The sequence below is a fragment of the Sebastes umbrosus genome, chromosome 11 (assembly GCF_015220745.1).
Source record: "Sebastes umbrosus isolate fSebUmb1 chromosome 11, fSebUmb1.pri, whole genome shotgun sequence".
NCBI lineage: Eukaryota > Metazoa > Chordata > Actinopteri > Perciformes > Sebastidae > Sebastes > Sebastes umbrosus.
This window is the reverse complement of record NC_051279.1, coordinates 7,343,663-7,356,605: the sequence shown is the minus strand read 5'-3', so window position 1 is coordinate 7,356,605 and position 12,943 is coordinate 7,343,663. Positions and strand designations below refer to the sequence as shown.

General features: G+C 43.3%; 1 protein-coding gene across 11 annotated transcripts in view; it reads right to left on the bottom strand.

The window, feature by feature from the left end:
- mef2d (myocyte enhancer factor 2d) overlaps nt 1-12,943 on the bottom strand; it is a 115,635-nt gene that overhangs the window by 64,655 nt on the left and 38,037 nt on the right. For all 11 annotated transcript variants that reach the window (XM_037785176.1, XM_037785177.1, XM_037785180.1 and 8 more), the window contains exon 2: nt 7,379-7,764. In XM_037785176.1, the coding sequence (XP_037641104.1) occupies nt 7,379-7,432 (54 nt within the window). In that variant the 5' untranslated portion in view covers nt 7,433-7,764. The remainder of the gene's footprint in view (nt 1-7,378; nt 7,765-12,943) is intronic.

Here is a 12,943-nt window from a genome sequence, read left to right as displayed (position 1 = left end):
TATGAAGGATAAAAATGTGACTAAAACAAATAAACATTTTTGTCTTAAGACTAAGACTAAATCTAAAATAGCTTCCAAAATTAACACTGTGTTCGTAGCTATACCTACGAAAAAGTAAACGCACCGTAATTCGTATATATCCCATGAAATCAATTTAGATGTAATCCACGTAATTGTGAATGAGGAAGTTTAAAAAGTGAAAAAAACAGGACTTTCACCCAGGAGACTGGTGTTCGTGTCCCGTGTGAAACCAGAAGTCAATGTTGATTTACCCAACAACGATCTTTTCCTAAACCTGACTAAGTGTTTTTCTTGCCTAAACCTAACAAAGTTGTTTCCTGTGAAGATGGACGTTTATTTTTCGTTGGACTGAGGAGTAACTTTTCGTTAGATATCATACGAACTATTGGATGAGGATACGTTGAGCAAACTTAGCAGATTAACAGGTAAAAGTAAAACTGAGTTCAGAGGCCAATCTTTTCTATTTATGGTAATAATACTGTACTGTAATAATACTGTTAGCAAAACAATGTATTAATGATGCATTGATATTACACTAATGAATTGCTCCCTGTAATTGTGGTTTACCTGCACTAATACACACTGCATTTCTTTGGCTGCTCTGCCAGCAGCGCAGGTTTGAACTGCATGTAATTGAAATGAATTGAATAAGGAAAGAGAGAGAGAGGAAAAGATAGAGGGGTGGAGATAAGATAGAGACATCGAAGATGAAAGCTAGCAAAGCAGCCATGTGAGACCTTCAATCTCTCCCCATCTCTCTGTCTCGCAATCGCTCCATCTCTCATATCTCTTGCTCCTTTTTACTTCGGTGCCCGACATGTTTAAGCCTCTCTCATCCCTCCTTCTCTCTCTCTCTATTTCCTCCTCCTTCGTCTCTTATTTTTTCGCCCTCGTTTTCTCTTCCTCTCTTCTCTCTCTCTCTTTTTTTCCACATCCTCCCTCCCTTCTTCCCCCCCATCATCCTCCCCCTCCCTCCTTTCGCGCTCGCTCACTCATTGCTTCCTGCTGCCACAAATCAAATTATATCGGGGTCGTATCCATGGGCAACCGACTCCCCTCCTGGCTCCCCTCCGCCCCCCATTTCCCACCTCATCACACACTGCTACCATCATCTTACCTCCCTCGCCCCCCATCTTTATCTCTCTGCCTATCTACATATCTCTCCCCTCCTCTCCTCCTCCTCCTCCTCCTCCTCCAGTCTCTCTCTCACACGCAGAATGAGCAGATAAATTATGTGGCGATGTTGGAAAGGGAGGAAATTACGTCTGTGCAGGATGATGAGAGCGGTTGGTGATGAAGAGACAAGCCACTGCAAACAACAACTGCTCTCCTAACAAATTATAAGGTCACCCAGAAGCGCTGAAAACAAACAAAATGACTCCAAACATCTCAATAAAACGCCCGTTTTTCTTTCTTCTCCTTTTCTTAGAAAAAAGTAGGCAGCGGGGTGGTGACTTTGGGCCTCGGTTTCGATCCCCCTGTTTGCCACAAAGGATAAACAAGCTGGAGGTAATTGACATTAAGAACAGAATTGCCAGGTAACCAATGGCAACTGAAGAATAAGACATCCTCAGTGAGGAGAGAAAGAAAGAAAGAAAGGGGGCGAGTGGTTTCATTTGTGTGTGTATGTGTGTGACTGTATGTGTCTTGGCGAGGTTGTGGTTGTGTGGCAGATGGATGAGGAAACCACCACTGACAACCGCAACCTCCTCTCGCTGTTTCCTGTAGCGAAAACCTCCCTTTCATTTGCTAGCTTACAGTCTCGCTCGCACAGTGAGGTCTGAACAGTTAAAACTAGATACTGGTCACTACCACACTGATTTGCGGTGTAGTTGAACCTGCTGATAGTGATCACGTCTGTCCTGGTCAAATGGATCACAATAAGCGGACGATTATTATAACCAAATTGTTGTTGTTGTGCATCATTTCTCATGCAGATTATTATCTAATCGACATTTGTATATTTATTACATAAAGTTATGAAATGGACCGCTTTGCTATTTACTGGTTCACTGCCAATTCTTCTGCCTTTTCCCTCACCGAGGGTGAGGCATTATCGTTTTTGGCCGGCTCTGCAGTGGGAGCGTGCATGCAGAGCGGCTAGAACGGCGAGCACCTGGTAGCGGTATGGATGGAGACGGACGCCAGTCTGCATGTGCGCCACAGAGCTGGTTGAGGATCAGCAAAGTTTCACTTTCAAAGGCATCATCAGTCCACTAGACGAGGGCAGCTTCAACCGCAGGTGCATTCCCTGTGCGCATTTGTTTTTTTATTCTGAGAAAATGACTTTCCTTTTTCCGTCACGATATCAATGTGCACGCAGCGCCAGACTCAGGTATCCAGCCAGAAAGCAGACGGTCCACGAGGCAAAGTATCAAGAGAGTAAAGTAAAAAACTAAACAAAAATTCAACTAACGTTAGTCTAACGTAGTTTTAAAATGTTTTTCCATATGTTGTCATGTATGAAAAGACCCAAAATGAACACTGTAAGCGGACTGCTTGATTACTATGAGTACATTTTTTAAACAGCACTTGTATAGGAATGATTCTGTCCAAACCTATTTGATCATATAAGCGGTTGATCACTGTGACCGTGATCACTCAGCTGTTTCCACTGTATTGGTATCAGTGTGAAGGCTTGTGGTGAAAAAAGCACGTCATAGATGAAACTTGCTTTTCCACTTGAAGACTCGTCTACCTTTTGAAAAAGCTGCCTGCCATTTTAGCTTTATTTTTCTGTGTAATGTGACAGTTTGATCTTATCTCCAGAGTGTGAAGTTCCAAAGTGAAAGGAAGAATTTCTCTAAGCTGTAAACTCCCATTTCAACATTTTCTATTAATGATATCCTCGACACTGAGAAGTTATTTTAGTCGTCTGTTTTCTCACAGACAATGTTAGGCGACTGACAGTTGGGACATTTCCAAGGCTTGGATGGACATGAAACTCTCCTGGTCGAATCATCACTACAAAAAAATTATAAAAATATCTGGTTCTTTGATAAAAAGTTAAAGGAACAAGACTATGTACATAAAAAAATGAATGAGAATAAGTTAACAATGATTAAAAAGATGCATTTCAGAAACGTAGGCTACAATGACGCTAACTTGCTAAATATAACACATTGTGGAAAATTGGGTTGGGTTATTTGTTAAAATTTTCCAACCGACCACCGGAGCGTTTGGGCGGGAGACATCTACGGTGAAGATCTAATTTTACTGAAAGATTACAGCTTATAGCCTACTCTTACATAATAAGCCACTTAAGCAATAAGCTGTGCAGCTGTCCGTCACTATTTGAAAAAGAGTCAGATGTAGTTTTCAAAGATGAATTATGAATTGACGTTGCTTTTCAGCACAAATCGATCGGAGAGCAACCACTAAAGACGGTTAAGTGTCTGTATAGCGTTTTTCTTCTGGCAGAAAGAGACACCAGCGCCTTTATGAAAAGATTTTCAACTGGAAGTGCTCATCGCGGCCGCACAAAAAAAGTGCTCTCTAGGCGGCCGCATCTCTCCTCACAATTTGAGGAGACAGACCATTAAATTAGCAAAATAAAATGACAAAAATCACATAAAAAAAAACAACCTGTGATGGACTCAGCCAATTTCTGATAGCCGATATATTCGTCCAATTGCCCAGCCCTTGAGGGAAACTGATGAGACAATCTGCAGCTTTAATCAGTTTACGTTCAGATTCTGGGTCAATTTTGGGTGAATTCAGCAACAATAGTGCCATGTTGTGTTCCCAGCTGCAACGACTATGCATTTTGAGTTAGCTGCAGCTCAGATTCGCTCTTCTGAGTGACTTAACAATGGCAAAACTGCTTGAAACAATATAAACTTGCAGTATTGTTATATTATCCTGGAAACAGATACAATCAGAACATGCAGCTCCAACTTTGCACCTCTATGTTTCTCAAGATAGAAAAACAGGAGTCTTCTGATAACTCACCAATATTATAGGTTTAAGTTATGACCATCAGTTGTAATTATTTAAACTTTGTTTCTGTTTTTTTTTTCTCTCAGTTTGGTATGGTGGTCTGGATTGGATGCCTCTAAATACTACGATACCCATGAGCCTCAGCTGAGCAAACTAAGTTCTTACAACTGAGCCCAATTCACTGCACCATAGTTGCCGAATTCATCCAAAACTGACACCGAATCTGAAAGTGAACGGATTCAAACTGCTGAACGTATAATCAGTTTCTACAGTGCACAGTGTAATCTTTAACTTCAGGTCGATGCTAGTAGAGGCAAAACATAATTATAAGTTGTTTCGTACTGAAATGCTTCCTGAGGTCAGAGTTGACTTCTCTCTTTATGCTTTATGTACTCATTCTTTTACCTTTGACCCTTTATGAAAGAACCAGATATTTTCTAACATCTTTGGTATGGATGATTCAACCAGGAGAGACTCATATTTTGAGACTATGTCACCTAACATTGTCTATGCAGAACATGAACGGGATTTTTTAATGCTGATGCCTGAAACAACTCTTCACAATTATGTGTGATATACTTTTGGATTATGCTGGATGCTGCACAGCTTGGTATTAAATTGATTACGGATTTATGGTTTCTTTGATTTCTGGAAGGAACACTGTTACAGAGAGAAAAGTTAACCCTTTCCCTGTTATCTTTGATATGACAAACACAACCCAAAAATAAAATAAAAAAAAAAACATCAGATCAGTCCAAACATTCACAATTCTGTTCACTGCTCTTCCTCGTGTTTCTTTGTCTCCATAAGAAATGTGGTATTCGAGATGCTGTCATGTTTCCAGCCGGGGCCCACACTCTGAACGCTGTTTATTTTGTGGAGCTTATGGCAGCATCTCTGAATCAACACGTAGGAGGGTGACGGGCTGCATGTACTCCAAAAAAAATTCCTTTCAGAGGCTGCACTGTTCATTAGCTGAAGCAACACAGAGCAAGCGTGTAGAAAGCACTTAATTTCTTCACCAGCTTATTACTGTGTTACACTTCAAACAAAGCAGACTTGCTCTGAATGTCGCTGATAGAAGAACTGAATCATGTCTCACTGTGTAAATTGCTAAAAGTATCCGATAAGCAGAGAACAAAATGTGCAGTTTTGGTTCAATACAGGCATCGGAATGTCATCGCCCCGATCGGTTCGACGCAGTGATAAAGAAGCCATTCGCCGCTCGTTAATCACCTGATCGCGGTCAATGAGTAATCTTTGATTCTGACACTATGACCATGTATTACCACAGAGTGCATCACCTTATTGACAAACTGTTACGACACCTGATACAAACGCTGGCTCCATTAACCAGAGCCTGCCCGACCAGAAACAGTACAACCCCCTCCTCCTACTCCTCCTCTTCCTCCTTTATGTCCAATTGTGTACTGATGAATAACAAGCCATCATACTACGCTGACACCCTGCAGGCTCCGCTTGCTCTCCTATATGGAAATGCAACCTGCAAAGATTGATGAGGAGAAAAGTGAGGATGATTTTCCAAACCCTACGGCCAGCTCGCTCTCACACTTCTCCGGTCTTATTCAGCCAGACACCTTGTTTCTCTCCCTCTGCCTCGCTCTCCGTCTTGTTTTTCTTCTCTCTCTGCTTTTGAAGGTGGGCACGTCAAATCCATTACTCAATCTGCTCAATGGAGCGAAGCCCATTTACCAGTTGACTCATTTTAGATGGATCATTTACCCTTTCATCCTCTCTGACAATGCCACTGATGTAACCAGAGAGACTGAGGCTGTTTTTAGGGGGAATATCATACTTTCTTGCTTTTTTTCACTGTAGGGAGGAAGGGGCGGGGGGGCAGTCTGAAAAACCCCATGATTGCTTAGCGGAGTCATATGAGCCTCATAAAACACGATGCTATTATATTGTTCTAGTGTGGCACTGCTGAGAGAACAGCCACTAGGTTGTTCATGCTACATGGGACATGTGAAAGCAGAAAAGGATCCCTGTGGGAATTTGTTATCGCATGAGTTACAGTTTTCTCTCACCACAGTGGAATTTAGTCGTGGAGGAGCGGAAATGATCATTTCTTAGATCTGAACAGGATGTATGAGTGGGATATGTAGTTATGCAGGGAGTTCCAGTCAGTTAAACATCAGATTGATTCAGCCCGATAATGGACGCCATCATGAGGAAACCTTTAAGAAATTCACTAAATGTGCTGCTGCACGGTGTTTTGTGTTAATATGCATTCATAATCGTGTATTAAAGGGATAGTTTGGATTTTTTTAAGTGGGGTTATATAGTGAGTGTACAGTTGAAAATGCTTACAGTGATCACGTCTGTCCGGGTCAAATTGATCACTATAAGATCATTATTATAACCAAATTGTTGTTGTTGTGCATCATTTCTAATGCAGATTACCATCTAATTGACATTTGTATATTTATTACATGAATACAAAGTAATGAAACGGACCGCTTCGCTATTTACCGGCTCACTGCCAATTCTCCTGCCATTTTTAGCCGGCTCTGCAGCGCGAGCGTGCATGCAGGATGGCCAGGGCATTAGCAATCCACTTGACGAGGGCGGCTTCAAGGTGCTTCTCCGTGCGCGTTCGTTAAAATTACTTTTCTTTTCCCGTCACGATATCAATGTGCACGCAGCACCAGCCTCAGGTAACTGAGGGGAACTGAAGTGGTTATCTATGCTCTCTTTAAAGCCACCAGACTCCTTTGACAAAAACAGTAATTTTACCTTGCAGAACACGGGAGTTGCTGGTCTACCGCTGCCTCGATCAGTTAGTTTGTGTTGCTGTGTGATGTTGGTGAATCTGAACTAATCCTTTAAAACACAAAAGTCACACAATAATACAAACTAACCGATCGAGGCAGCGATAGACCAGCAACTCCCATGTTCTGCAGGTAAAATTACTGTTTTTGTCAATGGAGTCTGGTGGCTTTGAAGCTAGATAACAGCTTCAGTTTCCCATCACAAAGGGCATTCTGTTGGTGAGGTAAAGCGGTGAAAATAACCTACATAAAGCATACACTTAAACGGATATTAATTTTTCTTAGGGGTCTAAAATACATTTTGCTGCTGTGACCGTCCACAGCAGTACATTGCTTTTCTCCTGTGCTGGTACTCCTGTCTGTTTCTCCAAACTGGGGGTGCGCCGACTCTCATCTCATGTAGGAAATACACTGAGTATGGATAAGTACCTTTTACAACCCCACTTCAAAACATCCAAACTATCCCTTTAAGGGGTTACTGTAGGTCATAGCTTTAATTTGTCACCTGTCTCAGTGTTATTGATGCTTTAATCAGGCTGCCGATCACTGATGCAGCTGCTAACTGAAGTGAAATCAGGAAGTTATTATACATTCAGACATTGTTGCCTCACTTAATTGGTTCTAACCTGTCTGTTGCGTTCGTCAGTGATCCTCTGAATCTGAATCTTTTTCCTCCCCATGTTTCCGGTGTGGCGGTGGGAGGGGCAAGGGGGAGTGTGCAAGGTCAGAGGTCACGGATGACTGTCGCTGTAGTTCTTCCTCCTTAAAATTGTCTCGTCTCCTTCAGTTCGTCCTCTCCGTGCACGCTGACTCTGTTGGAAGCAGCCGGGCAGGGAGGCTGTCACCCCGTAGGTTTAAAAAAAAAAAAAAATAGGGAGAAGGAGGAGAGGAAGAACAGGGTTCGGTGTGCGGCGCCCTCTTCAGATCATGGTCCTGTTTCCGGGGGCAGGTCATCCACACTCAGGCTGAACTGGGATCCTCTGCCCTCCCCTTCACCTCAGCTGGGCAGCTCCTGCAAAACAACACAGAGGCATTCATCAGACTGAGAGAGAGAGAGAGAAAAGGGAGAGAGAGGCTTTGTTTGTATACTGTGACCCACTTTAGCTACTACAAACATTGTATTTTGCCTGGACCCTCATCTACAACGAGAGAATAAATGATGCAGCTATGTATTTGAGGCGCCATCAAATCAGAAGCACATTGGGCTGAAACATGAAGAGGTGGGGGGAGTGTTTGTAGTGCTACATGCAGAGCAGGAGGCCCTCGGGGGCCCGCGAGGAGGGAGGCTGTGCTGTGTCAGCTTCATTAGAGGCATCACCGCCACATCACTGATCTGCTGGTCGCCCGCGGCAACCGGCTGCCCCGGCCGGGGCCGCCTGACATGCCGAATGCGATTCCCCAATCGAAGGCAAAGCAGAGAGAGGAGTCTGTGGATTCAACACAGTTCCCATTTTCAAACGCCACCGTGATCTGTGCTAGTTCCCTGATGGGAAACAGGTTTTAGTTTCTGTTTAACATGATCTGCGTCGATATTGGCAGAGCAGCGTGACAGTTGGCACTTCATAGATGGGAATTATTCTACATTCAACTGCGCCAAACATCTAAGTATATGATGGTTGAGACTGAAAAGCAAATTCTTGTACTTTTTCGTATTATGATTTTCCAGACTCTCATAATAGTTTCCTGACAGGTCCGTAAAGCAGGTATGAGTGGGCAGATTCCCACCGATGACACTCGGCATACGACAATCTGGCCGATGTGGTTTTGTATCCAGTAATAACATTATGCCTTATTACCTAAACGCTGACCTAATTCCATGCGACACAGAGAAAGATGAAGAGTGTAAAAAGGCATGTCTAATTCAGCCGTGCATCTAACTAACCATGAAATAAGGGTGGCCTGCGATATGCTACAATGCCTGATCAGAAACAGGGGATGGGTACATTATGAATTTCAAATTGCAAAAAAGGGCAAAGCAGAAAAGAAAGCCCAGAGTGTTTCTGCAAATTCATGCAAACTCATGAATGAATGAGAAGGCGGCAGCCGAGGAATGAAAACAGAAGCGAGGACCGTTTTAGGCCGCGTTTCTACTATTTGTAGTTCAGCTTTAAAAATAGCGCGCTATATATACACATACAGACTGTGTGTACAGTGCACCACACACACACACACACACACACACACAAACACACACACACATGACAGTGGGAGCAAAGTAGCAGCATTACAGTGCTGAAGCATCTGGAAAGGCGTGAGTTCAGACACCACACCAGCTCTCCAGCATTGTTTGCATTCCCTCTACCTGGGAGAGCAGCAGAAGAAGAACGCCCTCCAGTTACATCCATTCTTATGAAACAAAGAATGCGAAATAGTCTGTCATGAGACTGACATTCCTTTTGTGCTGCTGTGGGCGCTGCGCTGCACGCTCGTTTAGAGTGGATGCAATTGGCTTTGCTTTGGCGAGGAGTTGCTTATGAATTATGCACTGATGGAAGAGAGCGGAGAGCCTGGTTTCTACATGGAAAATCTACAGCGAGCTGCAGGAACCAAATGTACAAACCATTGGCAACCTCTTTCTAATATCTGGTTCCAGCCCCTTCAGCGCAACCATTTTCTAAAAATCAATGTTCGACTCATCTGCTTCTCTTCATCACCATCTCCTCCCTTTTTGACTGGCACAGACTTAATAAGAGAGATCAGTAAAGCGTATTGAATTCTACGTGGATCACCTCATTAGTGTACTTCTTGAAAAGAGTAGGTGTGCTCGTTCTTGTCATTCGGCTTCACGATCCACACAGCAAAGAGGTGTTGGTAGTATAATTTAGCTAGATAATAAAGATACTCCCTCTCAGCCTTCGTTAGCCGCTGAGCGAGCGGGGGACTCGCTCCAGTTGCGGTGAAGTTCAAAGGCAGCTCGCCGAGGGATTTGTCTTTAGGCTGTGGGCTGATCACACATGAAAAGGCTGCTTTATCTGCCCGGGGTGGTCAAGACTCGACCTTTTACCCTTCATGCTGCCGGAGCTCGCTTCCCATGTCTGATGTCAGGCCGAATATCTGCTCTCACACGGGAAGCAGAGGGCCTGGAGTGTGTCTGCTGCCTCGCTGAGCAGGCCAGAGTGACAGAGAGGCTCTGGACAATGAATAGATTAACGCTGATGATTAGGAATCTACAGCGGACCCAGATTAGAACCCTGGGGACCGCCTAAAAAATGTTTATTTCACAAGGGGCCAGTGACAAGCTCTTCCACTTTAGAACAGTTGGATTCTGTGAATATGGACATATAAGCACACATTGGAGTAAAGGAATGCAGAGCTTCTGAGGAAACAGTTCAAGCACAGCTGCTACATCCTCTACATTTCTACAGCCTTTAAGTACAGATGCTGGAATATTACAGCCATCAAGACTTGATGGAAATTGTATCATCGCTGCGGATAAACCGGGCAATTATTTCTTGATAAAGCTCTGTGATGCTTCTCTTCCCCGTCTAATGCTGATGCTTTCATGCACATTTGTATCAAGGTAATAAAAAAAAGGAAATCTTCAGCACATTTGCAGAGCATTTGTACATCACTTCAGTCCATTTCTGTAAAGCATCTTTATTAAATTGCCAATAGAGTTGTTTTGTTGTGTTTGGTTGCCTAGACAATGTGATTTGGTATATCGACCAAAATCTGCACTAGCAGCTTCAAAATCAGACAAATTAGCAATAAATGTTTGATATGAACTGTAAAAGAAGATTTATCGTACATATCGTTTTAGAAAGATACAAAATGTGTTATTTAAAAAGCATAAAACTTGCAATAACAGAATCCACGTTCACGTTATGAAAAAGAAATAGAAAGACTACTGTACAAATATGTCCACTATGCTTTAGAGAGGGCACATCAGGTCATGGCCTCGAGGAAGCCTGCAACAAAGATTAGTCCATAAAAGAACAGTTAGAAAATGTTGCATCGCATCATTATCCCTGACATCTGTTGCTACGGCCGTTAAACATTTCAAAGCTTCAATCTTCTATCCCAACGATGTGGGTGGAAAACCACAGGCTGCGAGGGCAATATCAGGGTTTCGACATTTATTCATGAAGAATAAGTTGACATAGGGATGTGCTTTTTCAGCAACAACATGCTTTGCAGAGTTACAGCTGGAAGCCGCACAGTCTTCACCACAGTCTTCTTTAGTTGGAGAATAAGAAGCTTCCCTTTGAGCTGTCAGGGGTTAAGTGACTTGCTAAAGGGCACGTCACCTAGATTTTCCCAGCCGGTCGAGGTTTGTGAACTGGTGACCTTCCTCCTGACAACCTGCCTGGCTGTCCTCAAGGCTAATACTGCCCTCGATATTACTGATACATCGCCACCTATGTTTGTGCCACGAGCTGTGTGTGTCAGAGGCTGCAGGGCTGTGACTGAGTCATGACACAGAAAACAAACCACTCACATGCCACAAAATGCAGCGGGAGACTGCTGTGTTTGGGTTAGACGTGATTTGAGTCTACACGGCATTCTGTTGGTTTACAAGGAAAGATGTGATGTAATCAGATGACGATGTGGCTGTGTGTGTGTGTATGTGTGTGTGTGTGTGTGTGTGTGTGTGTGCGCACTAGGGCCTGACTGATACAGTACAATATGTGGGTCAGATACAAGGGATAATTAGAGCAGAACAAAATCTGAAATAGACTGGAATTAAAAATATATTTTCAAGGTTTACTTATTTATTTGCTATTGTGGTTGGTCTAGGGCAGGGTTTTTACAATTCTGACACTGTGGGCTCTCAGACAACATCGAGACAACTGCTGCCCCACAACAACCCCCCTCTTGAGCCCAGTTTTGCCAAACTGGCACCATTAAAGGCATGCCGAATAACGTACTAGCAGTTCCTGTATGCAATGCACCCATGGATGTACAGACAACTATCACTGGATTACTTTGATACTGAAGACAAATAAAAAAGGTGAGGATTCTCAGGCAAGTTCTGCAATCATTATATAAGGAAGGTCTTTTTTCTATGGTTTCTAATCGGATTTATGGATGTGTGTGTTAAGATTCGACAGAGTTATTACTCCAAGGAGTAGTATAAAATGTTATGCAAATTGCATCTCACCTCTCTTCTATGCATCCACCACCCCCTCACCCCTAACTCTCTCGCTCTGCCCTGGGGAGGGACGTCTCACCTCTTCTCCAAGGCACACAAATGCCCCCCCGAAAAAAGTCAGTCATCGTGCTAAAATGATTTTCATTGATTTTAGAGGAGCGTTATCAGTATGCCCACATGATAAGTCTCTAATACAAGATCAATACATTGGTCAGGCCTAAGCGCGTGTTATCTGTTTGTGCATTTGCATGAGGGTGTGTGTCTTATTGCGTGTCCATCCTTTACTGCCCTGGTGTGTTAAGTGGCAGCAGAGCAGCCTGGAGCAGAGAGATAACAGTCAGCGGCAGGGGGCTGCTAGTTGTGGGGAGGTGGGGGGGGGGTGAAGATGGTTCTCAGCTGCTGGCGCCATGCCAGAGGACTACTGAGAAATCCATCACCACTCGGCACCAACATCTGCCAAGCGGGACCACTGCAGACCCCCACGGCACCGTCCACACCAGGCCAAACTGTGATCACTGCAACCTGGGCTAATCTGGTCTCTGTATGGTTTAATGGATGGAGCATGGTGCACATGTCATGCACATGTCATGCAGATTGTCTGAAACATCATCTACTCAATATGCATACGCTTATGCCAAGTGTGATGAATGTCAAACTAAAGCAAACAACTACACAAAGACTAGCAACAATTCGTAAATCATACTTTCCCTGAACTGTTTATTTGCAAGAAAATTCATTGTAAAGTGACAGATTCCAACACTCAATACTGAATCTGAACCAAAGAACACAATAACCACTCAGCAGCATTTCAGCGAAAAATGCATCCTCCAAAAGGTTGCCCTATGAATCACTGGCCATTGTTTTGGGATGTTGGTGTGGCAGTTGGCATTTTTGGCAGGCGTTTGGCTCTTGGCTAGCACTTAAATGACCAAAAAGCGAGGAAGTGTTGATTTTTTTTTCAAGCTACTGCCTGTAAATGCTCACATATTTGAATTCATGTACAACTGTAAACTTAAAAAAATATAAATCACAAAATCTGATCTAAATCAGATTTGAATCTGAGCTGAATCCAACTGTGCATCGTCCTCTTTGAATCACA